This window comes from Pogoniulus pusillus, chromosome 28, assembly GCF_015220805.1.
Source record: "Pogoniulus pusillus isolate bPogPus1 chromosome 28, bPogPus1.pri, whole genome shotgun sequence".
NCBI lineage: Eukaryota > Metazoa > Chordata > Aves > Piciformes > Lybiidae > Pogoniulus > Pogoniulus pusillus.
In genome coordinates, this window is record NC_087291.1 from 9214811 (window position 1) to 9240640 (window position 25830).

The 25830-nt window shown below is 38.5% G+C and overlaps 1 protein-coding gene across 6 annotated transcripts; it reads left to right on the top strand.

The window, feature by feature from the left end:
• Positions 1–747: 747 nt before the first annotated feature.
• Positions 748–25282, top strand: TRA2A (transformer 2 alpha homolog). Of its 6 annotated transcripts, none has more exons than XM_064166967.1 (8): positions 748–984; positions 10001–10134; positions 11164–11335; positions 15226–15414; positions 22620–22735; positions 23247–23351; positions 24074–24141; positions 24300–25282. In XM_064166967.1, exons 1-8 carry the CDS (start codon positions 949–951, stop codon positions 24308–24310), a joined length of 831 nt encoding a protein of 276 aa, XP_064023037.1. In that variant the 5' UTR covers positions 748–948; the 3' UTR covers positions 24311–25282. The 6 variants fall into 6 exon arrangements, with proteins under 6 accessions (XP_064023037.1, XP_064023038.1, XP_064023036.1 ...); XM_064166968.1 differs by having other exon boundaries at positions 750–984; positions 11236–11335; positions 23244–23351; XM_064166966.1 differs by having other exon boundaries at positions 753–984; positions 23244–23351.
• Positions 25283–25830: the final 548 nt, after the last annotated feature.

A 25830-nucleotide genomic window follows, 5' to 3' on the forward strand; every position in this document is an offset into this window, starting at 1 on the left:
GAGGCAGGCCAAGTCTACTCGTTTTGTCATCGTCAGAAGCGTTCTGATCTAACGAACTACTCATTTGGCCTCTGTGCCGAGCTTCTCCTACCTGCCAGGTACGAGCTGCTGTAGTTTCTGGATGTATGCTGAAGTGCCTTAAGTGCCAAAACCACGGTGGGCACGGAAGAGGCAATCCCTTGCAGTGAGGCTGAGCAATAAATAGGAGCCTTTCGGTGACATGCTGGTTAAAAGGAAACTCTTAAGACCACAAGCAAAGACATAGGCCTTTGTTTCCCCTAAGTATTCAAAGCTGAATAAAGCAGGTTCATTTTCAAGTATGTACAATGAAATCGACCACCCAGCCTTGCTCGTTAACCTTTTACTGCAACAAAACTCGGTCGATAACGGAGACTTGAATGCATTAACTTTAGCTACGCTTCCCGCGGCGCAGCAGCAGAACCCCAAGGAATGTGGCGGCAGGCGGTGAGCAGAACGAGACAACGAGAACTCAGCAAACCTCTCATTTTCCTGGCACAGAGAGGAAGCTGCCTTTGTACGCGGAGCGCAAGGCAGGGCGGCAGGCAGCGCCAGCACACCTGCCGAACCCGAGGGCCGCGGTGCTCAGAGGCGGCGGGAGGCCAGGCGAGGCGCGGGCCGCGCATGCGTGACCGTGCCCCGCGAAGCCAGCGGCAGCCGCGCGGCCTGTCCCGCCGGCGTCTCCTCCTTTGTGACAGGCTGGCCGAGCGCGGCTCCGCCCTCCGCGCCGTGCCGGGCGCAGACGGAGCACCGGCGCCATTTTGCGCTGCTGCGGGAGACGGTTGGGGAGGTTCTGGCGGGAGGGAGGTGGCAGCGGTATCGGTAGCAATATTAATAACAGCAACAATAGCAGTGGTATCGGTCGTGGGTAGGGTTGCTGTCTGGGACTAGTGTCCCCGTTTGCCTATCTCCGTGGCCAGGACTGTCGACATGAGCGACGTGGAGGAGAACAACTTCGAGGGGAGGGTGAGTAGCCATCCCTATCCGGGCCGTGCTGAGAGGGGGTGAGCTAATACGGGGAGGGTGGGTGGGCGCTCTGCTTCCTCTGGCCCCGCAGGGGTAGGGGAAACGCAGCTTGTTTCTAAAATGGCTTCTTCAGGTTTGACTGGGCCGTGGGCGATTCGCGTCCCTCCCCTTATCTCCCTCTTTCATTTTGCCGACTGGGCGCTGAGGAAAGTGGAGCTAAGCTCTCCTGCCTTAACCCTTAGGCGCTTCCTTCTCCCGTCACATCTCTCCGTCCCTGCCCATCTCCTTAGGGATGCGGGCCCTGAAGTCTGGTGTAGCGAGTTCGCCTCCACCCTGCTAGCGCAGGTTTTTCCTTTAAGAACAGGGCTTAGTGCTCTGCCATAGCTCAACGTTTTTTCCCAGTTTCTCTATTTTCTTTCCTTCTCGTGATCTTGAGCTGGGCTGTTGTTCCGACCCTTTGTAATCTGAGGGGTCCAAGCTTCAGGGTTGCTGCTCTTGTTCCCACTCGCCAGCGGGCAGCGCCGGCTGGGATCCCGGTGGTGGCTGGCAGAGCGGGGTCCCGCGCAGTATAGCCAAGGCCTCTGCTCGCCTGAAAGAGGAGGGACTGAGGCCTTTTGTGAGAGATGCGCAGCTTCTCCTGGCCATTGGCCTGCAAAAAGGAGCTTCGGACCACTTTCCCGAAACTATCGGGGAGGTATAGCCTTTGTTGTTAAACTGTTGAAGTTCCTTGATCAGGCAGCTGAAGGCTTTCTTTCGACAAGGTACTGTGGCTTTGTAACGTTTTTAGGCCCGTTGCTTCTCTCATCTCCGATTGCTGCGGTTTACCATGTACACGTATGACTGGTCCCTTCCATTTTCAGTGTGAGGTTGTGGGTTTTCTTCATAGTGATGACCAGGGCAAGCAGGAAATACAAACTGCTTGAAACAAGAATGAAATGTTGCTTTGTCGTCACTCCATCACTTCCCCCCCTACACACTTTTTAAGACAGTCTTTAGAGGAACACTTGAGCATCCTTTTGGTGACTCTGACCCAGTGACAGCAGTTTTGCAGTTAGACAGGGTTACTACCTGGGAAAACAAACAATGAAGTCTTAGAAGAATATTGTCACATTACAATAATTATTTTTACACAGATACTGTTACCCTTTTGTAGTGTTAGTAAAAAAAAAAAGCAAAACACAAAACGTTCTTTAATCTGAGACTGCTGTACCTGGCTGTGCAGTGACTGCTGCTGCTTCCTCAGGTGAGGTAAAGAAAATCTGTTCTTGTGTTGATTGTTAGGACAAAGATGGCTGCGTAGCTAAGCTAAACTAATCTCTGAAGGGAAACCCAACTAGGACTGAGAAAATTGAGCAACAAATATGCTTTCTTGTAAATTAAAAAAAATTACTTCAGTCTCAAATTTTTCAGTAAGATTCCTCTGTATTCTCGCTACTTTTCATTGTTAGGAAATATTTATGTTAGGTTCACCTACAGAATATTTGTATTCGATTCCTTGATAGAGCTCTTTGTGCTAAAAAGCTAATACAGCTATGTGGTTTCAATATTTCTGGACTCTTTTGGCTAAAAGTAGAAGTCCATTTTTGAAAGTATATGAAGTCAGAGAAGTCCTATGCAGCAGTTTCTGCCACTGTTGCTTCTTAGTTGGCTGTTTTGGTGGTGTGTGTTTTTGTTTGGTTTATGGTTTTGGTTCTTTTGTGGGGTTTGGGTTGGTGTGGTTTTGTTTTGGGTTTTTGGGTTTTTTTTTTGTAGTAGTAGTAGTAGAAAATTTACTTCTTTTAAATTGCTGCTGACTGTTGAGTCTTTGGAAAACTTCTATCCCTAAACGCTGGAATTTCTCCTTCATTTTGGCATGTGGCAGTGCCTTGTCTACTGGCTTTTTTTTTTTTTTTTTTTAAGAACATAGTGTCAGGTACTTGATTAATTTATAGTTTGGGTAGGGGATTGTCCCTGCTAAAGAACATTCATATCATCAGTAGTACTCTTGTAGATGCTAATAAAATACTTGAAATAAATTGTATTTCAGGCTGTGTATCTTAATTTTCACTGAAAGTGCTCACAGGCATCAAATGTGTAAGTTAGGGGCTTTAGTGTTTAGTCTGCTTTTAGCAGTTGAATGGGGCTGTTTTCACACAGTGTCTTGGAGCTTCAGTTAGCTGTATGTAGATACGTGGAACTCAGAGTATGGCATAAGTTTTTAATGGGAGAAAGAACTGCAAAAACTGCAAAAAAAGTTTGACTTGTGGCATATTCCAGGAAAGCGGGTTAACAGAGTTCTGAGTACCTTTTTGGTTCTCCACACACCCACCTCTCCCTCAGTTGAAATGCTGAAGTGTGATGGATATTAAAAAAAAAAAAGTAAATACTAAGGGAATAGGGAGTTTTAAGTCTTGCTGTATTCTATCCATTTAGCACTTCAATGAAAATTCTTGCAGGTAGTGGTAAAGTCAAACCAGGATCAAGGTGTTTATTAATACGTATTAAGTTTTGTCTTGGATTAATAAAAAAGTGCTTTCCTATTTCACTACTTTGTGAAGAAAAACGTGTTCATATATAAAAATGTTAATTCAGTTAATTTTTTTTTTTAATTTCCCATAATATTGTCAGGAAATAGAATTTTTTAAGTTTTTCTTTACTCGCCTTAAGATACTGTCCCTGTATATACTTTGCCTCTAATTTAAGATTCTGAAATTAATTAACATCGTAGTGTGAACAGGAAGTTAAGAATAATCATGGCAATAACTTTTCAATGAGATTGATAATTTGCACTACTTAAAAACTTGCATTTCTAAAGTGTAGGGTAAAATAATTTTATAAATTTTCTTATAATTTTTGGGGCTTAGCCTTTATTGATGTTTTTGGTTGTTGTTTTTTAAGGAAATGTTAATCAAATATCCTCAGGACTGATTAACATTTCCTATGGTTTTGTGTCATTTTGTTTTAACTTAAGCAAGTTCTGTATTAAGATTGTGTCTGGTTGAACAGAAAAAATCTCTTCCTTCACCTCCCAGCAAGGTGACCTAAGGGAAAGAAATTGACAGAAGAATTAGAAATATAATAGATGTACTAGAGCTAGATTTGAAGACATGAAGAAGAGATTTTTAAGTCGTCCATCTTATCAAGTCCCTTAACTAATGGAAAAATCATTGGATTTTTATTACCATTGAATGCTCTTTGTGAGCAGGCTAGACAAATGAGGCTTTTTTGGATTTTCTTGCCATGAAATGGCAGGCAGCTCTTACTTCCTTGCATATTTATTGTTATGTTTAATAACATATCATTCATTTGGTGCACATTCTGTGATACAACTTTATTAAAATGCTTCCCAAAGTAGCAAATAAACCTGCATGTCAGAAGCTCTGTTTAAAACTTTCATAGTTATTTTTCAGAGCTCCCGATATTTGATTTCTATAATCTTAAAAGTTTAGTATTGTTCTATGAATGCTGTCTAAATAAATAAAGACTTTATTTCAGAACAAAACACTCCACACTCATTGTCTTCCTTCATTCAGAGATGCTTCTTCGAGCTCTGTGCAGAGTGTGACAGTGGTATCAGTGTAATAAAGCACTTGAAGAAATATTTTGCATGTGAGACATCTTGCTGAAGGAAGTATGCATAGTTCATATGTGTGCAAGCAGCTTTTGGATTAGCTTAACTACATGTTTTCATGAAGTTTGTGTGCAAGAAGTTTCATTTTCCATGAGTTGATATGTTAGTTACCTAAATCTGACCAACTTTGAGATTGTTTTGTGGGATGGAGGGTGTGTAGAAGGGGATTAACTATGGTATTCCACCTCTCCTGTGGTGGTAGTCTGCCACCTTTGTGGAAAGGAAGGTGCATTGTTTTCCGTACCTCTTGAAATACAGGTGTGACGATCTGTTTATGCTTGAGTTCTGAATTCCTTTAGAGAGTGCTGCAATCACTCTGTAGTTTCTAATGACTGGTGTGGGAAAGAGACTTTTTCTGAAGTCAGTTTTTTTCTTAATCAAGCTTAGTAAGTTCTAGATGGTTCTAGACTATGTCAACTGGCAAGACTAATATTTTTTAAAACTTAATACCGTTTGTGGTCTTCCATATGTGGTAGAGTGACTACAGAATCTTCTCCAGAAGCATGTTTTCAAACCTCAGTGAGAAGATAAACTTGTAATTTCAAAAAGTTTGTTGCTGAAGCTTCCTTTTTTTTTTTCTTCCTTTTTAATCAGAATGCTATCATTGGAAAATGCATGAAGCTGATGACATTGGTAATTTTAAAAATACATATCTTAAAGATAGCACAACTTAAGAGTTGCTTTCTCTTACACATGCTATTGAAGCATTTATAGAAGACTACCTAATTAAGGGATCGGGTTTATTTTTAGAATAGAGTGACAGAACATAATGTGAAGCAAAAATAGTTTAACCTTTCTGATCAGTTTTAGGGAAATTTCATAGATTGCTGTCAAAATAGTGGTTAAAATGCAGTCTTGTCCTTTCTTGTAAATGATATGTTACCAAGTTGACAGTTTTATCCAGTGACTGTAGGCCACTACCAAATTCCAGTTTATTTATTGAATGCTTACTTTCCATCTTCCTTTTAATTTTTTTTTGTTTGTCTGTTTTAGTTTGGGCAGGAGTTCTTGGCAGGATTTTTGTGAACTGTCATTTTGCTGCTCTAATGATATTGTGAGACTGCTACTCCTCTTTGTTTTTTTCACCCTGTACTTCAGAGTGATGTCAGATGAATTTTAGCTGAAACATCTGTGTGATTTAATGATTCTGGGTTTTTTTCCGTGTCATTTCACTTTCCACACTTTGCCTTGGAAAGCCTAATTTAAGCTTTCCCAGTTTTGCTTGAAATTTTAGAAGTCTTTCTGTCATACTTTGAAATAATAAGGTGTGAGGTGGGGCATAGAAGTTTAGGATGGAAGAGTTGTGTAAAACAAAGTAGGTTTGTATTGGTTTTGGTGTTCTGTTTTCCTGAGGAAGATAAATGGTAGATGTAACTGCATCAGTTACATTATTTAAACAGTTGTTCAATTACAGGATTTATGTAGTCCTGAAGTAATGGATGGAAGGTGTCCTTTCCATACTGCTTTGTTTTGTGGTGTTCTTTCTGGGAAGACTAAAGGTAGAAAGGATGAAAAATCTTGTGCTGTCTCCAAATATTCTTAGCTGCACCTCTTCACGTCTGGAGAATTGTTAAATGAAGCTGCAGTCTATTTAGATTTTGTGTTTGCCTCCAATAATTTATTTCACTCCAAGTTCCTCTTCTTGGTGAAGCATTGCTCTCATTTCTGATAGGTATTTGAGGAAGCCACCACATGCTTTTAAAATGGAATTGGTTTTTAATTGTGATTTAGGTTTGTGTATTTATTGGATGCCTTTTTTTCTTTTTTTTATTTCTTCTTAGGTTTTGCCCTCGTATTGACAGGTATAACAGTTGTTTTGAAAGGAAAGTGTAATCTGAATAATATTGGGAAGATAGCTGACTGTCTCGTCCTGTGGGCTGTAGTGATAGCAAATTTGAATAGTGTGGCATGGTCACGGTGAGAATGTGCCTGTAAGTTTACAGAGTGAAAGTAGTGAGTGGACAGTTGTGTAATAAAGCTGAAAGCACTAAAATACAAAGTGCTTTGTAAGGTAGTTGTGTAATGAGAAGCTGAGTTTCAGAAATATAGTCTTCTGTGGCCTTTGTGTGACAGTATCTTTAATACAGAAAGCTAAGAAAATGCTGAGGATCCTGAGGAAAAAAGTTAGGTGGGTCTTTGTTTTGGTGATTTGGGGGTTTTGGTTGTTTGAATGTTTGGATTTTTTTTGTCTTAAGCACCATTTAAATAATTTTTCTCAGAACTGTGGAACTAAGATGAGAATGTTTAGATTGCTTGAAGACTAGTACAGAATCAAGAGATTTTAATGCTTTGGGTAACAGAGATGTCTATTTTCTTTCATTAAATGCCTTGTGCTAAGAAAAAAAAAGTTAATTTTACTTTTCTCATATTGCAGAGTGGATATAAATTGTCCATGCAGAACAGTTGGGTTGGTGTGTGATACAGACTAAGATACAGCTTGCTGAATATTTCATTATAGTAGGAAACAGAGGAGAAAAGAATACTTTACATCTCCCACTGTGACTCCTTGAAGCTCTGAATCTCTTAATCCCTGTCTGTAGTTTTGCTGATACAAATCTTATTAGATACTTTTTCAGCATCTTCCTTAAGTCCTTAAACTCTTGCAGATTATTGTGATTCCCTTAGTCTCTCCTTTTTGAAGAACAGTAGGAGATATAACTAGGTGATCTATGTTGCATCAGAAGATGAGCTGTAATTGACTGCCAGTGACAGACACAGTATGCAACTGCTAACAGGTAATCTCTCTTTAGCTGCACTTTACATCTACAGTTAACTTTGTTAGAGGAAATTTGAAATGTGCAAGAATTTATGTTGTTTACCTCTGTCACTCCAACTTTAAAATTGTGTATTTGTGAGTGCAGCCCCTAAAGGATTTAAACATAGTTCCAAGAGGACTTGGCCTACATGAAATGATGAAACATTTGCTTTCGGTAACTTAATACAGGTTTGATGCCATAAATGGTAGTGTTAGAAACACTATGGGAAGTATCATAAGATACTTTTGTTGAATATGTAAGGACACTGTGCTACCTTCTACGTGATATGGGAGTGATTGGGTCCCTGGTTATATTTAGAATCTCTTGACCCTCCTAGATTATGCAGTATCTGTAGGGCTTTTGTGTGGTTGTTTTTTTTTTGTTTAATTTGCTTTTTTTTTGTTATGTTTCCAAAGTTCTTGTTCAATAATTTGTCTTTCAAATGTAAAATAACACAGTACCTTCATGAAGGAATGACTGAGTGAATTCTTCTGTGTTTTTATTGAAGTTTGTTTTTTAAATCTGATGTCACATAATTTTTTTTTCTGTGTTACTGAGCACTTTTATTAGAGAGGGAAGTGGAAATTAATTGTAGGGTATGAGGTTTAAAGGGAAGACTTAAAGAAGCCAATGAACAATGTACAGAAGTAGAGGTGAGGTGTTAGAAAAGCGTGTTAGTGTTTGGAAAGAAAACGTTTGGAGTTTTTAATAGCAAAGAGTGAATTTCAAATGTAAAAATAGAAAAGCTCAAAGTAAAATTTGGTAATGTTTAAGAGCATGTAGATGCTCTATTTCAGTGAAAGCCATGTGCCTAAATCAGCAGCTAGCCAGCTTAGTAATGGAGATGTAATGCAGACCTGATTCTGTGATCCATGTGTCATAGCTAGACTTCAATTTTGGCCTTCATTGATAAGTTGGGCAGGCCTATCATCAGAGTAGCTGACGTTCTCTGTGACCCTTGTCGTTTTTAATGAGGTAAAGGAGAAAAGTAATGCAGCTGTAATACTTGCTAGTAATGAGTCTTTTAGGGTTCGCTTAAAGGGGATTTGTTGTTGTGAAATGTGGCATCCTTTGAAAAGAACTTCAGCCAAAAGTGCTGAAGAATTTAACTGCAATTAGGGATATAGGCAGAGTAAAAAGAACATTGAGAAAAACATTGTGAAAGGATGGTCAGGAGGAGAAATGATGTAAATCAACATGAAATGTAACACTTATGGGAGGGGAGTTTGCTATGCCTTTTTTTCATTAAGAGTTTTGCACATTTTTTGTGAAGTAACAGATACGCATAGTATACTGTTCTTGGGGGAAAGTGTGGTGGTGGTTATAGCTGAGCTCTGTAGAAATGCTGTACCCTTTGAAATGTGAGGAAAACCTAACCTGCTCTTTGTTTGCTTGTTTTCCTAGTTTTTCTCTTGTGTGCATTACCATGCAAGAAAAAAACCCTCCTGTCTTTACTTACATTGGATTGCTTTGAACTGTACTATTATACATCTTGTTTATGTGGATTAAGTTATATACAAGGAAAACAGGATAACAATGAGGAAGAAAAATAATTTGTGGCATATATCTATGTGCATGTATTATGCGAGTAAGTATGTGCATAGATAGGTTTTGACTAGAAAGCTTTGGCCATTTTGTTGAATTGAGAGTGTCTTAGTAATAATGTGTAAGAGTAGATTGTGGGATATTTTATACTGAGAAGTACATAGTTATTATTTTAGGGGGGAAATAGCAGTTATTGATATCAATACTTTAATATATTTGTGCTAATTAGTTTTTAGTGTCTGTGTATCTTACCAAAAAATCCAAAATGGGAGGAGGGTAGCTTTGACAATACAGTAAAACACTGAGAATTCAGTAAGCTCTTTGTTAGAACATAGACACTTATACAGTTTTAAAGATACTTTTTTTTAAAAAAGGTTGTTTTATAAAATAGTTTCTTGCACTTTACCTGCTGGCTTTTCAATTTGGTAGATAACATCTGAACTCCAGCAGAGTTTTATAATCCCCACGTGCTTAAATATACTAAATGTTCTTTTTCCATTAAGGTTAATGTTCGTGAAGAAATTGAAGAGTTTTTTCCAAGAATGTGGAAGATAAATCAAGATAAAAGAAGGCTAATGAAAAGTATTAAAGATCAGAAAATTAAAATTGAATGGGGGAAAAAATTGAACAGAAGATTGGTCAGATAGAAGCGCTTGAATATTTTTTTAAGGCTATAAGGAATTGTTTGAATTGGGGAAGAATGCACGAAGTATGAAAAATGAAAAACTCAATGAAGAATGAAGAAAAGTAGAAAGCAAGAGTGAAGTAGAATTAAAAGAATCTGGAAGAATGAATGGGTCCTAGGTTAAGTAAATGTATGGTTTATGTTCCAGTGTCTGTATGATCAAGTTGTAGATGAATTTGCATGATTGCTTAGTTAATAGAGAATTGGTGATCTGGTTCAAGCAGGGACTTATTTGAGGAAAGCATACAATATTAACAGTGGGGTAGCAAAATGAAATTTGTTTTGGAGGGTATTGCCTAACCATTTGTTTTTCAGGAGCAATCAATACAATAATACAATAATAGAATTACTGTACTTTAAATGTTAGGAGTTAGGCATTTATACAACCAATACCATTTTTAATACTGTCTTTTTTGTTAGGAGTCTCGCTCCCAGTCAAAATCTCCAGCTGGGAGTCCTGCTCGTGTAAAATCGGAGAGCAGGTCAGGATCTCGCAGTCCATCGAGGGCTTCCAAACATTCTGAATCGCACTCTAGGTCAAGATCAAAATCAAGGTATGTCCAAGAGGTTCTTCATGTTAATTTGGTGTTACTGCTTATGCCTGTTCTTTTGGTACAATGTGACTTCTTTTATAAGCCTTATGGAGTTTATTAACAGGGCTATATTAATTTGTATGTAGGTGAACAGAGTTGATAAAAAATTTCATGAGGAACAAAGCATGAGCATGCATAGACAAAGTAGTACAAATAGAAGTAGTTATGTAGACATCACAACTTAAATTTGTAGATTCAGAAGAGATTACACGTTGGTTCTGTAAAAGCTCCTGCCTCTTTTCCCTAAAATCTTACAGGGAGGAACTCTTACGTGAACCTTTATTTTAGGAAAAAAAAGAAAAGTCAAGTGAGAACTGCAGCAAACATAGAGTTATAGGAAAAGGTGAGCTTTGCAGCTGAAAAAGTTACTGTGCTCTGAATTAATGAAGTTCAGCCTAATGTTACAATTCATCTTGTAATGTTTAGCCAGATATCTAACTACCTGCTGTTATGATACAATACTCTAATGAAATCATGCGACCTTGATGGGATTATGCCTGTTCAAAACTGGGCTTGTCATTGGCTAGATGTCTGCAAGGAAATGCTTGAGGAAGTTAAGCAGGCTTGGCTTTTTTGTCTTCAGTAATTTCCAGGTCTATGTAAACTTCATTTGTAGATGCTGCAGCACTGTATTGCTGCTAGATTTTTCCATTTTTCATCCAAACCAGCATTTTAATGTGGCATATCTGGTTTCTCTGTGCAAGTGCTAGTTACACATACAGCCATACTGATACAAGCTTGAACTATATATTCACAATAGTTTTGAGAACATCAATCCTCGTTGTCTGCCAGATGCACTCTCACAAAATAAAAAGTAATGCTATTGAGCCGGTTTTTAAATATCCACACAGTCTTTAGATGTGCAAAGTAGAAGAAAAATGGTTTAATTGTAGAGAACCTCTTAAATTTCCTAGAGATTTTTTTTTTAACGCTTGCAATTCAATACATTATATGCCTATGACCTAACTAAAAGCTTTCTTTCTGTTGAAGATCCAGGTCCAGAAGACATTCGCACAGACGTTACACTCGTTCCAGGTCCCATTCCCATTCTCATTCCCATAGGAGACGTTCTCGAAGCAGATCGTACACTCCAGAATACCGTCGTCGAAGGAGCCGTAGTCATTCTCCCATGTCCAACAGAAGAAGGCACACTGGCAGCAGAGTATGTCATGTTCATCAAGGCTGAGTATCCATAAAACAATTGCTGTGTACATTGTTGTAGTTCAGTTACCTGCAGGCTGAATTTCCTGCTGTCTCTTCACTGGAGAAGAAAGGAATTTGGATGGGGAGTGGTTGGGGAAGCAATCTCTGTATTTGCATTTGGAAACTTATTTCTTGGACCTGCAACGGTCAGAGCAGTTGTAGAAATGAGGAGAAAGCCATACGCTGCAAGCCAGGATGTGCAGATGGGCAGTATCTGCTTCTGTCTGCTTTACAAGTTGAACCCTTCTGATTTTATTACAGTTCCAAATACATGTACCTTTTATGAAACTGACATCCCTTCTATGCATGCTTGCAACCTGATAGTGTTGATAAGATTGACTAGAGGAGTCAAAGAAGACAATATTCAAGTGTGTATTTGCTTTTAACGTACAACATTAACGGTTGCTTGTGATTTTCTATCTCTGAGTAATTCATCTAGTTTAACCCGAAGAAATGCATCCATGTGTTATTTAATAATCTGTAAATATTAATAGACCAGAAAAGTTTACAGCTATGAAAAGGCTCAATAAGCCTTTCAAAATATAAATGAGAATTGCCTATGTGCACAGGAGGAAGTATAAACACACTGACCTAGTTACTAATCTTTCATCATTCTGAGACATTTCTCCCAGTGGCCTTCTTTACAATCCATTTCACTGCCTTGGCTTTTTGTCATCATTTCACGCTACTTTAAATGAGTGCTGTTAGACACAGTTCCGCCTCCTTGTTGAAGGCTCTGGTACTTTTCTGATCCTTTCAGTTTTTATCTGGTGCAGTTTGCCAGAGTTTTTGCTAATCTTGTGATAAAGAGTATAGTTTTCTTGTAGGGTTTTTGTAGTGAAGCAGATCACCAGGACCAGATAATACTAATGTGAGGGAGAAGACAGTGTGTGAAAAAGAGCAAGACTACAGCAATGCTAATACACAGTGGCTTAAGCTGTTGTGAAGCAACGTTCATAGTTACACTTTTTGTGGATTGTTGCCAGTGTGTAATCATGATGTAATAAATATGAATCTAGTGTCCTGAAAAATTGGCAGCAGTAACTGAACTTCAGAAGCCTTAGCAGATTTCCTGGTGAAAGATGAATGAATCTACTTTACTACTCCAGGAAATACTAGAATATTTTGCTCTGTGAAGAAGTCTTTTTGCCTTGGAAATGATTCTGTGAAACATGCAGCTTGTTTTCACAGTGAATTTCACATTAATTCCCGTCACGGTTTAACCCCAGCCAGCAACTAAACACCACACACTTGCTCGCTCCCCACTCTCAGTGAAAGAGGAGAATCAGATAAATAAGAACTTATGGACCGAGATAAAGCTTAAAAGGACAGAAAAATAAGGGAAAATAATGATAGAATATACCAAATAAGTGATGCATGATACAGTTGCTCACCGCTTGCTGACTGCTGCCCAGCCAGTCCCTGAACTGTGGTTCTCCCCATCAGCTTGCCTTAGTTTATATGTTGAGGATGACATCATATAGTATGGAATACCCTTCTGGCCAGTTTGGGTCCGTTGTCCTTACTTGTGTACCCTTACAGCTACTGTGTACCTTCTGTCTTTATACTGTCAGGAGAGTATGGGAAGCTGAAAAAAACATGCTTTAGTTAAGTGGCATTTGTGCTAAAACATTTCTCTGTTGCCGATACTCTTTTCATTCTAAATCCAAAATACTGCAGTTTCCCAGCTACTAGGGGGAAAAAAAATCCCAGCCTAAATCAGGACAAATCTAAGGAGTACTTTAAGTAATGTCAGAACAAAGATGAGACAGTTTTCATCCCCCAAATAGCAAGGTCCCAAAGACGCCAGGGAATGTGGTAGAGAGAGCATGCATACTGTATTGATGGGAGGCAGTAAAAAGCCTAACAGAAAATCTGTCTTTCAGTCTTCCACACTAAGTTTAATCCTTCCACTTATGCAAATGTCACTTGTTGCTTAGGGTGCACAGACTGAGTCTCAGTAGTTCTCTTGCCTCAGAAAAGGTGATAGGATTTAAGTGTGAGGGAAATGGTGAGGGAAATGTAAAAAAACTACAATCCTGCTATCTACTGTGTGGAGGAAATTTGTGCCAACAATGATTTTAAAGACTGGGAGGCTTCATTATCCTCACAGGAGTTTTAGTAATACCCAAGAGTATGGCTGTTAATGGCACCAAATTACCAGATGGATTTGAAACACAGAGTTTAAAAATGTTCCTAAACCTGTATAATTAACATTGTCAAATGACAGACTGTCAGTTTTTGTTGTGTTCTTCAGCTGTAGTAAGGAGTTGTAGAAAACTCCTGTCTTAAAAGTTTCAAATTTATCAAACGGAAAGAAAATTAAGATACCAATGTAGTTTAGGCATCTTAATTTTTACGTTGGGTTCCTGAAAAAAAAAAGCTGAGAAGAAGATGACAGAAGATCTAAACCTGTTCATTCTTTGAATCAGACTGAAAGGCAAGCTGTGAGGCATAAATTACTGCGCATTTGTGGCTTTGAAAATCTGAAAGTGAAATACATATTTCAGCTGTGTCAGCTGGCAGATATTTTAGCAGAAACATTAAATCCCTAAGCCTATTGCTGCCATTTAAATTGCTGCATGTAGTATAACAGGTGCTAGAAGCTTATGTGAATAAATGTTAATTGATAATTATTACAGTGGAATTGACCTTAGATCAACACGGTGTGGAGCAAATTTGAACCTAATAGAGAAATTATACCCTGTACAATTTCATATTTGATTACTGTAGTTGAAGTGAAATATTAAGTATATCTGTATCCCATGTCCTGTTAAAGAATTAAGAGTTTTGCTCTAGAAAAGCATGCGTGCTTTTGGATTAGTTTCACAGAACTGACCTTCAACACTTGTTACTATTTAGATGAAAGAAGCAGGTAATTTTCATCCAATTTACAACTGGGAATAGATAAACTTTCAAATGTAAATACTGACTTTGATTGTAGTTGGAGGAAATGGTGACTGGAGAGCAATTTTCAATAGAAGGTAATGTATAGTTCAGCTGGACATGCTTAGGAGCTCACATGTATTTAGTGTGTGCAGTTGGAGGCAATGTGCATTCTAATGCCAGTGGTGGACACGTGGAAAGGCTGAAGGTTGGAGTTCACACTGGCTGACCTTATCTTGTCTTAAAAAATAAAAATGATGGAAGTAGTTGCTTTTTGAAAATACTTTACATTTGGAATGCTAACTTCTGGTAGTTTAGGGCTTATTGGAAAATTCCAATGAGAGAAATCAGGGCTTTTCCTGAGAGTTCAGTGCAGAATCTAAACAAGTTAGAGTATTAGATGTGAAAGAACAACAATGAAGCCTGTATCATTCCTTGGTGTGCTAAGAGGGATAAAATGACAATGTGTAAACAGTCTTGCTCTCTTGGCTTTCGGGCACTGGCTCTGTTGCTGTTCTTCGCCTAACTCCTCCATGCTGCCTTTTTTTCAGATAACGCCTGAGCCTTGATGGTTTCTCTACCTGGGGCATGGAGAAGAAAGTGACATTGGCCCTTTCTGGGATTTTTCTTTGTCCAGGGGGAAAGATTGGCTTTCTGTATTATTTCTAAATTGTATATAATTGTAAATACATTTAATATACAGCAAAACTAAGTTTACAAGCATATAAAGTATAGCCTCATCTTCCATGCCATCTGAGCTAGTCTGGTAAATTTTACTGGGGGGTGGATTTCCCAATCCACCACATCACTGCTGAAGTGTTAATCTTTGTAATAAACTGTGTTTATTTTTCTTTCAAATTAAAAAAAAAAAAACAAATAAGTAATACATTCTCTCAAAAAAATGTCTCCCTTAGTAAAAAAAAAAACTTAAAGTTAATTGGAGCTGAACATTTGTCTTGCCAGGCTAATCCAGATCCTAATACATGTCTTGGAGTGTTTGGTCTCAGTTTATATACTACTGAGAGAGATTTGCGTGAAGTCTTCTCCCGTTATGGACCTTTGACTGGTGTCAATGTGGTTTATGATCAACGGACTGGACGATCAAGAGGATTTGCCTTCGTTTATTTTGAGAGAATTGATGATTCTAAAGAGGTAAATTCATGCTTTACTTCTTTAAATAGATGTTCTCTTTTTATGTTGTCTGAATCAATATCTCTGTTTAAAAAGTTTTTGTGTATTCCCTAGCAAGTTCTCACAGGTTAATTTTAAATTCTTTTATTGAAACACCATTAAGCATTTTAATTCGATGTGCAAGTGCTTGTGAAAATTTTGTGTGAGCTGTCTGTATAGAATCACTAGCAATCATCTGTTACTTCAAAGTGAAAGTAAATATTTAGACAGAGAAGCCTCCTAGTATTTTTTTCTATTTTGAAAGTTATCTTTTCAGAGTAGTTTTCTGTACGTATCAGCATCCTGAAGATTCTCTTTACATTCCATATTCTTCTCTGAAGGCACAACATCCCACGTTTGAAAGGTGGTATGGTTTGTCTTGACTTGTGAGTTCCTTAATTATATGGATAACTGTAGACAGTTGGACTGAGATTTGTTGTTAGTAAAATTGACAGAATCCAAGAATATGAGCTGCAGCCTGTGTTAGCATCACCACAATAAGCAGTACTTTTTTTAACTGTGCATGTACTGGAATGTGTAGATAAAACTGCTGTTAAAGACTTGTTTTTTCAGAAAAATATTCTTTCAGCCTTCACTGTGAGATTATAATTTTTTGAGCAGACCAAGTTGCAGAATTCAAGAATTTTATTTGTGGGTTAACACTTTTGGGCAGATGTTTCATATTTGCTTTTTTCATTCTGTTTATATTTGATAAGTACGTGTGTAATGCTTGGATATGACTCCTCACACTTGCAATGAAGGGGAGAGAGAGAAACAGCTATGGAACCCAGTATCAGCTGAAAAATGAGAACTGAAGCTAGTTGATATTTTAATGAAAAAAATATTTCATGGGTGATTTGGTTGTATTGTGAGTCTGTTCTGATCTTGACAGATTTCTGGTATGATAGAGAATAGGAAGAGTAGGGTTTTTAGATGTGTGTGTGGTCATTGCAAATTACAGGACTAAGTAAAAGGACGCAAAGCTTCCTTTAGCATCCCTTTTGTATTTTCCCACTATCACTTGGACAGGTTGAGAAAGGAGTTAGTGGAGTATATGTTTATCTGTAGTGGCCTGCTCGCTTCTAACTTTTAGCTTTATATTTCCTTTCACTCCAAGCATAGTGGGGTTTTGGAAGTGTGACTCTTTTGTAGAACACACAAAATACTTCACACAGTATTTCATAGCACATTAATGTGCCAGTCTTGGCTATTTTACAACTTTATATGTCTTTATTAGATTTTTTCCTAGTTGCCGCAGGCAGTGGTCATGCATGACACTGGATTTCTTAAAATGTTCCGTGTAAATAGCATGAAGTAATTTGTTTAGTATAAAACTGGTTTGGCAGATGCTGCAAAACTGGAACACAGAGAGGGGGGAAAAGGGATATTACTTGTGGTCAGAAATACAGAAACAAAGATAAGCACCTTATGCAGGAACTGAAATGATTGGGAGTGTAACTAAACCCTTTTTTTGTCTCCTCAGTGGGCCTAGTGCATGAAGAGTGGGAAAGGATACAAAAGCTCCCAATACTTGGCATTTACATAACTGAAATACTTTGACAAAAAAGGACAGAAGAAAAATTTGTCTTCATGGGCCTTGAGGGCAGGTGGAAAGATGGCAATAAGTGATGGCTAGTATAGAAAAAGGGGTTATAGTTATGAGAACACTGAAAGACATGAAGTAATTCTCTGTATGGAGAATCTGAAAAACTGAGCATGTATAAAAGCAATGACATTTTAATTATATTTCTTCCTTTTTAAAAACAAACACTACCAGCAGCCCCCCAGCACCCTAAGCATCCAAATAAAGAGTATAAATCTAGACAAGATGTTGAACTAAATGCCAACCCTTCTACAGCAGTCTTAGATGGATTAAACATGTGGAGCTCCACAGAAAAGTAAGGCTTTCCTGTCTTCACTGGTGTTATTCTGAGACAGGTAGCACAGGGAAGCCTCTGGGCTGACACACTCTCAAACACTGTTAATACTAAAATTTGACATCAGATGGAGTAGATACATTTAAACTTCCATAACTCGGTTTAAGATAGGTGAATATTGTGTCGATTTTACTGCCACTGAAATACCTCAGGATTTTGGTCATCACTAGTTAACTTCTGTTACAAATTTGATCAGTTGCTGAGCTATCCAGCTTCTCAGTAACCTGCAATATAAAGTATTCATAGTTTAAACTGAAGCTACCATGAATGTACTACGTGTTTGTGACAAGAACTCACCTGAGAAGAACTGATACAGCAGCTGTTGGTAATACAGAATTTTCTGTTTTCCAGTGCTAGTTACATGCTCTTGACAATTTTGGCCGTCTTGCAGACCTGTTTTCTGAAGTAATGTTCATCAGTGAATTGAGCTGTGAACATACTTCAGCTGATAAAAGACCAGAACTATAACATGGCTTATTGTTTCAGATTGTAAGACATTTAATCCATGGTGCAATCAGACTATCTTAATGCTTTAAGTATTGGTTGTGGTTCAGAAAGGATCATTGATATTCCAGAAAATAGTAAGTTCTCACATATTTGGAATTACAGGTTAGAGACTTCTGGAAACTCTGAAATACCATGAAATTTCTAGTACTTGAAGAAACATCCAGTTACTCATTCTGGTTCTCTAAGATCCTGTATTTGACTGAAACTCTCTGTACTTCAAGGGCAATTTAAGCCCTGAAAATAACATATTGAAAAGTTACCACTGACTTTTTTTATTCCTCAAACAATAGAGTGTAAATTGACTTGTTTTAAGGTGAAATGGACTTCAACTTGGCAGACTGCACTAATAGTAAAAGCTGAATGTCTGTTTCTTTGTTATGTATTTTTTTTCCCCAAAATGTCCTCATTAAATCCAGATCTGAGCTAATGAAATCACAATACTAGGAAGGGGAAGCTAATCTATTATGTCTGTCCCATACTGTACCTTTGATACAGTGAAGATGATCATGTTTATATTGGTTGCATTAAATACATTATGGGGGAGGCAGCAGGGAAATAAAAACAAGAAGAAAAACTCACCACAAAACCAGCCACCCCTCAAAACCAAACCAAACACAAAAATCATGACCTCCCTGAAAACACCAATGAACCAGTTACTTTGCAAAATGAAAATACTTTCCCAAATTGAGTCTCAGTGTAATGCTTGTCTGTGAGTGTGCCCCATTTGTGCATTGCTAACTTTGTCATGATGACACATTACTGAAGTAATTTCAAGCAGTTAGACACAGCCAAAATGAAAGCTTGGTGATCTTTTGTCAGTAAAAATGTAAACTGACTTTTAGAATCTGACTTGTCCGAGCTGAGGTTGCTCTCTCTCTCCCTTGTCCTCACGATACTTTTCCTTTAGTGACCACAGTGCAGGTTGCAAAAATTTCTCATGTTGTTTCCTTTTCCAAGCTTCTCTGTGTGGCATTAATGCAGACTGAAAAATTAATTGCTTCAATGAATTCTTCAAGCTTAACTAATACCAGTCCCTGTGTAAGTTTGTGCATATCATTAAAAGGTCATAATTTCCAAACTCATTTTACTGCGTGAATGCTCATGTAGAAATCGCCACATTCTGTAGAAAATACAGAATTATACTGACATCTGTAAAATTGGGTGATTGCTTTCTACTCGTTTTGTGCCACTGGGGGCTGTGGTACTCTACTTTGGGAAATGCTTATTTTGTCAAACTGCACCTTACAGGTAATCATTTGAAGGAGCTTTATTGCTATGGATAGACTGCTGTAGGTTTAAAGCTGTAATCTAAGACTGAATTATTACCTGTGTCATTCCCAACCCTCATTCTCTCACTTTCAGACTGCAAGCATACAGGAGTGTATTCTGGTCTACAAAGTAAATTTCTCCTTAAAGTTTACACCCAAAACTAATACATGTTTATAGGAATCCTCTTTGCTTGCTTGCTACAGTGATCTTGCAAAAGCCATGCAAATCTTCTACTAACAGTCCAGATACATGGAAGAAAAACCTAGTAGAAATAAAAAGGGGCTGCTGACAGTTAAAGTCTCCTAAAAGAGCATTGTGCTTCTTAAACCTCAAAATAATTCAGTTTTTCTTGTCAAAATGTTTTATTTAATGGTCTGGAAAATACATTTATATCTCTTCAACAGTATTTGAAAATATCTTCTGTGTTGTTAGAACAAGTGTGCCTTTTTTTCCCCTTTGACATTTTGGTGTCCTTAACAGCATTCATCTGTACTCAAAGCCAGCAAGAAAGGCAAACTGAAGTTTATTTTGAATATGCTAGCCCCATAAAATCCCTATTTTTATCATAAACTTCAAAATAGTAGTACAAAAACCCACCGGAATGTCAGCAATGGGGTTCACTAATGTATTTTCACTGATATATCACTTGTCTGAAAACAGGTTTGCAAGTAGGAGTTTTACAGATTGACAGATTGCATCAGGTTGGAAGGGACCCCTAAAGGCCATCTTGTCCAACCTCCCCTGCAGTGAGCAGGTTCATTCCCAACTAGATCAGGCTGCCCAGGGCCACATCGAGTATGATCTTCAATGTCTCCAGGGACTGGGCCTCAACGACATCCCTGTGTAACCTGTTCCAGCATTTTACCACTCTCATTGTAAATAACTTCTTGTGTCCAGCCTAAATCTACCCTGCTCCAGTTTCAAACTATTGCTGTCCTATTGCTGCAAGCCCTCCTAAACAGGCCTTTCTCAGCCTTCTTTTATTTCCCCTTCCTATACTGAAATGCAGCAATAAGATCTTCCCAGAGCCTTCCCCTTTCCAGGCTGAACAATACAAATTCTTTCAGTCTGTCTCACAGGAGAGGTACTCCAGCCCTCGGATAATCTTTGTGGCCCTCCTCTGGACATGCTCCAGCAAGTCCATGTCTCTCTTGTGTTGGGGTCTCCAGAGCTGGGTACAGTACTCCAGGGGAGGAGTCATATTGGTCATATTGCAGCGATCATTACCTGATAATGTCAACTTTGTTTCAAAAACGTGAGGTGTGCAAATTAAGGTGTGTTGAGAATTTGAAAACATTTTTGGAAGGAATTTTCCTTTGCTGGTGACTGAATTCAAGTGTTTCATACTATTGATTACTGTTGGATTCTGCAGTTGGGGGAATGTAGCCAGAACTGTAAAAAAAAACTGTCTTAGGTCTTTATTTTTGTTCCAAAAAGCCCTAATTTTTTAATTGGCAGTTAATGCTGGCAGCTGTTGAAAGCTAAGAAAATGAAAGTTTTGTTGCTGGCTAAGTCATTAGACACTGTAACTAGGGTGTCTGAGTTTCATGCAGACTGGTAACTATGATCTTTATGCACTGAAGCAACACCTTTCTTGGTACTTCCAAAACAATCAGATTTCAAAATTAATTCTTCATCTGCCCTGCAGATATGTTGCTTTTGTCTGTACTGCTCTTTATGTCAGAGAACTCTTCCTCTTAAAGAGGTTGTTCTTCTTTTCATTAACGAGCATGCACATGCCAGATGTTCTGGATTTGAGGTGGCTTCTTTTCAGCTAAGCTTAATACTCTGCAAGTTGTTGATTGGACATAAAAGTGCCATAAAGATAAAAATCTTTCTTCTCAAAGCAATTTGCATATTGCTGCATTCCCAGAAATTCATCATCATGAGGCTAGGTTTTTTTCAGCCTTTGTATTTAGGATTGTTCACATATATATTCCCAGGATATGTGCACAGTTTTATTTTGATGTAGATTATCCTTGTGGAGCAGGACTTGAAAAGTCTGAAGGGTAGTAAAACGTAAGCTAGCAATCACAAAACATGCTTCAGTGTACATTGAGAGGCTTAAGATGTTCTTTGGCTGTGCCTTGCACTTGGCCAAAGTGGAGTTGTATTTTTGAGTGGGAACAGAACTCACTAGGTGGCGACAGAGTCTAAATGGAAACTTAAATATAAACCAAAGTGTGCTCCGGAGGTTACTGGCAATTTAGTCCCTGCCACTTTGGGAACATCAGTTTGATCATGCGGGGATCAGCGTTTTGTTTCCTCTTCTGGAATTTGTATGTTAATTCAATGAGTTCACTGTTAAGACAGCAGCAAAAAAACCTGCATTTCTGAATAGTTGTTTGGTTTTTTTTTAAATAAAAAAGAGACATTTCCACATTCTGAGGTTGTGTGCTGTTCCTCGCAGTTAAATAATAGCAAAGTAATTCTGCTCTTTAACTCCAGAGGGTAACAGTATTGGTTTTCTGCACAAGAAAAATTAAAATCATGTGTATTGGGCTAAGGGCTGTGCTTAGTGTCACAAGCTGAGCTGTGTGTCCTGGTACTTAAGAGATCCTGGAGCAGGTGATGAAAGAAAAATGAATTTGCTTTGAAATTTTTAGTAGCTTTTAAGTCCATCATTAACTGTTAGTTCTTAAGGCTCCGGGAGCATGTTTTGGGGGTTTGGGTTTTTTAGGTTACTGTTGTGTCATGTATTTTTTACAAGTACACTGTGCTCCTTTAGAAAAACTATTTTTGTTATTTGTGTTTGTGAAAGGCCATTATATTGATTCTCAAAAACTAGAGAAACGGGCTGGGACACACAGTGAGTGTGTGCGAGCTGCAGGCGAGGCTTGGAGGAGCAGGCTTCTCAAGCACAGACCCTTCTGTGTATCGCTTTAGCGAGCTGCTATTGTGAGAGGGAGTGGGGAGGAAGGTTGTAATTAGGTATCCATGTAGGCTGAACCCGCCATTTTACTAAGCTCTGCTGGAGTAGGTCCTTGTAAGGGAGATGGCAGGAGGCTGGGAGAGCATGAAATGGCAGCCGACGAGCAGTAATCCGGCCATATGCACCCTACAGGAAGCCACTGTTTTGCACAGCTTTTGAATCCGCCCGGCCCCTCTGGGTCAGAGGCGGCTCTGAGAAGGATGCAGTTTCCAGAAAAAGCTGCTTTGACTTTGGGTTTGCCTTTCTTGTGGGTGAAAGACAAAGTCTAGGGCAAGTGACTGTTAGTGGTTAGCCCCGTGCTCTCTTAAGAAGGGACTGCGTGTCATGTTACTTCGGCACCCCAGTGCAGTCCTGCAACACTGCTGGCAAACAGGCCAGGGGACGGAGATGAGCCACTCGCCACAGTGGGGCACTAGTAACCAGCCTGAACGAAATATTTTCGGGGCTTGTGTTTCTGGTGGAAAATGATGTGCTCTGTACACAACCTTCATAGTTGCAGTAGGTTGCAAGTTTCACATCCCTTTTCCTTGTCTTTCCTGCAGGCAATGGAGCATGCAAATGGTATGGAGCTTGATGGTAGGAGAATTCGGGTGGATTATTCAATCACCAAGAGAGCACATACACCCACCCCAGGCATCTACATGGGCAGGCCAACACAGTAAGGAGTTCACTCATTGCCTGTAATGGTGCTAAAATGGATTTAAGCTGAGGGCTTGGAGTCTGGTTTAGGAAATAGAGTTACTTTTAAATTTTAGGGTTATGCCAGTTGTATTTTATCACAAAGTTATTAATACAAAGAATGTTTTACTGTGGTTTGTAATATGTTATTCAATCCTATTTTAGTTTTATTGTCTTTATTTGTAAAAATGTGCTGAAGGAGTTACTTGGAGAAAACCAAACAAACACATGCTTACCTTACTGAAATTCTGGGGTGCCTGTTTGCCTTTAATTTTGATCGAAATGAAACTCTAATCCCTTGTGGATTTTATGGAGGATTTTGAAGGTATTTTTCCTCAAATATTGCATTGTTAGATTGTTTTGTGGCATAGTCTTAAGTATCTGCCTTACAAGCATGCTTTAAAAAAAGCTCTTAAATAATTCACATCACAGTGAGGAGTAGATATTTAATGTGATTTTTTTTTTCCCCTTCGCTTTCTCTCTAATAGCAGTGGAGGAGGTGGTGGCGGTGGAGCAGGTCGTCGCCGTGACTCATATTATGATAGGGGATATGACAGAGGATATGACAGATATGAAGAGTATGATTACAGATACAGGTATCAAATTTTTATTTTACTTGTGCAGAAAAAGTGGGTTTATTGGGGGGAAAATAATGAAAAGTCAGGAGAGCAAAAATGTTGCCAAGTTTGTAGCAAGCATGCATGCAAGATCTTGCTGTATGTTAGAACTTCTTTGTGTTAGGTTTTGTGTGATTGAAGTCATAAACTTCAATGTTTATGTAATTTGGGTTACACAGTAAACAGTTGGGTAAAGGTTTAATTCTGCTACCTGAAGGAGATAGAGCATGTGCCGTATAAATCTAGCAGACAGATAGAAAGGGAACGTATTTTTCCATGCCGTATATAGATCCAGGGACAGCTGATACACAGTGCTGTTTAAAAAGGAGTTATTTGTAGATGGGATTTTTAATGCTTGACATTTTATAACCATCTGACTGTTTTGAAAGTTATCTAGTTTCAGAAGATGTTGTTCAACAAGAATTGTAGGCATCTGGAAAAGCACTTCATGTGTTTGCAAGGCTAGTGAGACTTTACTCAATTCTTTATTTGGGAATAGCTTGGGGTTTTAAACACATCAAATAGAGAAATGTAAAAGCATTTGTTAAATAACTGTAAGCCACAGCCAAATAAAGCTGGAGTCATTCACACAGGCCAAGTCTTTCAGTGCTAAGGAAATGGTTCTGTTCTGTAGAAGTGATGTGAATAAGGCTTCTTTCATAATGGATCTCTTTGGGTGACTTCTTTTATTTCCTTTAAAGGAGACGATCACCATCGCCTTACTATAGTCGATACCGATCACGGTCGCGATCCCGTTCCTATAGTCCAAGTAAGTAAATGAAAGTGACCAAATGGAATCTGGCTTGTTGGTACAAGTATGAATCAATTAATGAAAGCTCTTTAAGATGGCACTTGGAATAGGCAAGGATCTGTGTACAGTTTGTTTAGAGTAATGGTCTTTTTTTCTTTTTGTTTTCCCGTCCCCAGGGCGCTACTGAAGATCAGAGGGGTTACATTTGAGGACACGATTTTTAAATAAAAAGTTTGGATCTTACCTTCCTTACTGCTTCCTTTCCAATCCTCCCTTCCTTGTCTTTCATCCAGCTCTTTTACAAATCTTTGGTTTGTTTAGAACATATTTTCAGTTGGAGTATTCCTGTTTTCCACCCATCCTTATTGTAATACTCTTAAATATTGTAATCGTTGTAGGTTTTGTGTAGTAAAAACATCTTAAGCAAAATTAAATAGACAACCCGAAGTGCTGATACATTTTGGAGGTCATTCCTATTTTGTTTTTAAGACAATTGGACTCCTGACTAATCAGAAGACAGCATTGATATTTTTAAAGCTTGCATGTCATATGTAGTGTACACACTCAGATACTTTAATATAAACTTGCATTTCCAAGTAACTTGTTAATATTTCTGTTAAAATGTTTACCTGTTACTTTGATAAGTAATGACTTCGAGCCTTTTCTGTAATGACAAATTTACTTAGTCAGGAACCAGAGGATTTTTAAAAATTATTTATATTTTTTTGGTCAGATAGTTGCTTTGGGTGTAGACAACCTGAGCTAGAGCAAATTTTGGCATTTGACTGACAAGGGAAACACACTCTTGTACACACACACGAGATCAAGGCTATGTTTTATAGGTGAAGTTTCTGGATTAGTACATAGTGAATCCATTGGAAATGAAAACTGTAAAGATACTGAGGGTTTTGTTGTACTCAGTTGGGTATTTCCCCTTAATCAGTGCAGGAATAAGAAATATTTATTGAACATAGCAATTAGTTATATAATTTGCTGTTCATAAAAAAAAGAAAACACAAAACACCAACTTTTGGTATTGCAATAATGATTAAGCGAGTTTTGTTTCCAGTCCTTTTTGGAGTTTTGAAAGTATGATGGATAAACCTACAACTACATGTAAACCTTTTCCCCCCCCCTCAATAAAAGTTAATTCCACTGAGATACGTTTTCTTGTCTTTTATTCTGCACTGTTTGTCACCTTGGAATATAGGCTAAATATAAGACCTGTACGGGTAGGAGAGTCAGCGTTTCTCTGCTGTTTGTCTTCCTCGAGAATCGGCCTGTGGTTATATGGGATGGCTGAGCAGGGTGAGTAGTCCAGCTTTCCCTTGTGGCATCTTTGGCACTTGCTGGACTCCTGGCAAGATGGTTTAAGGAGAGAAACATTATTGACTTAGTTTGTATTCGTGACAAGTTTTGCCCTCTGGAATGACTTGCCATGTGGCCGGTGGAATGTCAGTGTTGGCAGAGCAAAAGGAATAGGACTACGAAACCCTCTCAGTAAAAATAGTTTCATCCTGATTGTCAGGGAATGCCACCAAAAGAGGTTGTCATAATTCTAAGAGGCTAAGTGTATGAAATGTAATTGTGTTAACTATTTGTGAATGTTGGTGCCAGGAACTATTAACAAGTAATTAAAATAATTGCTAACACACATCCAACTATTTTCCAAGCTTGGTGTGACACACCAGGGGAAACCGGTGACAG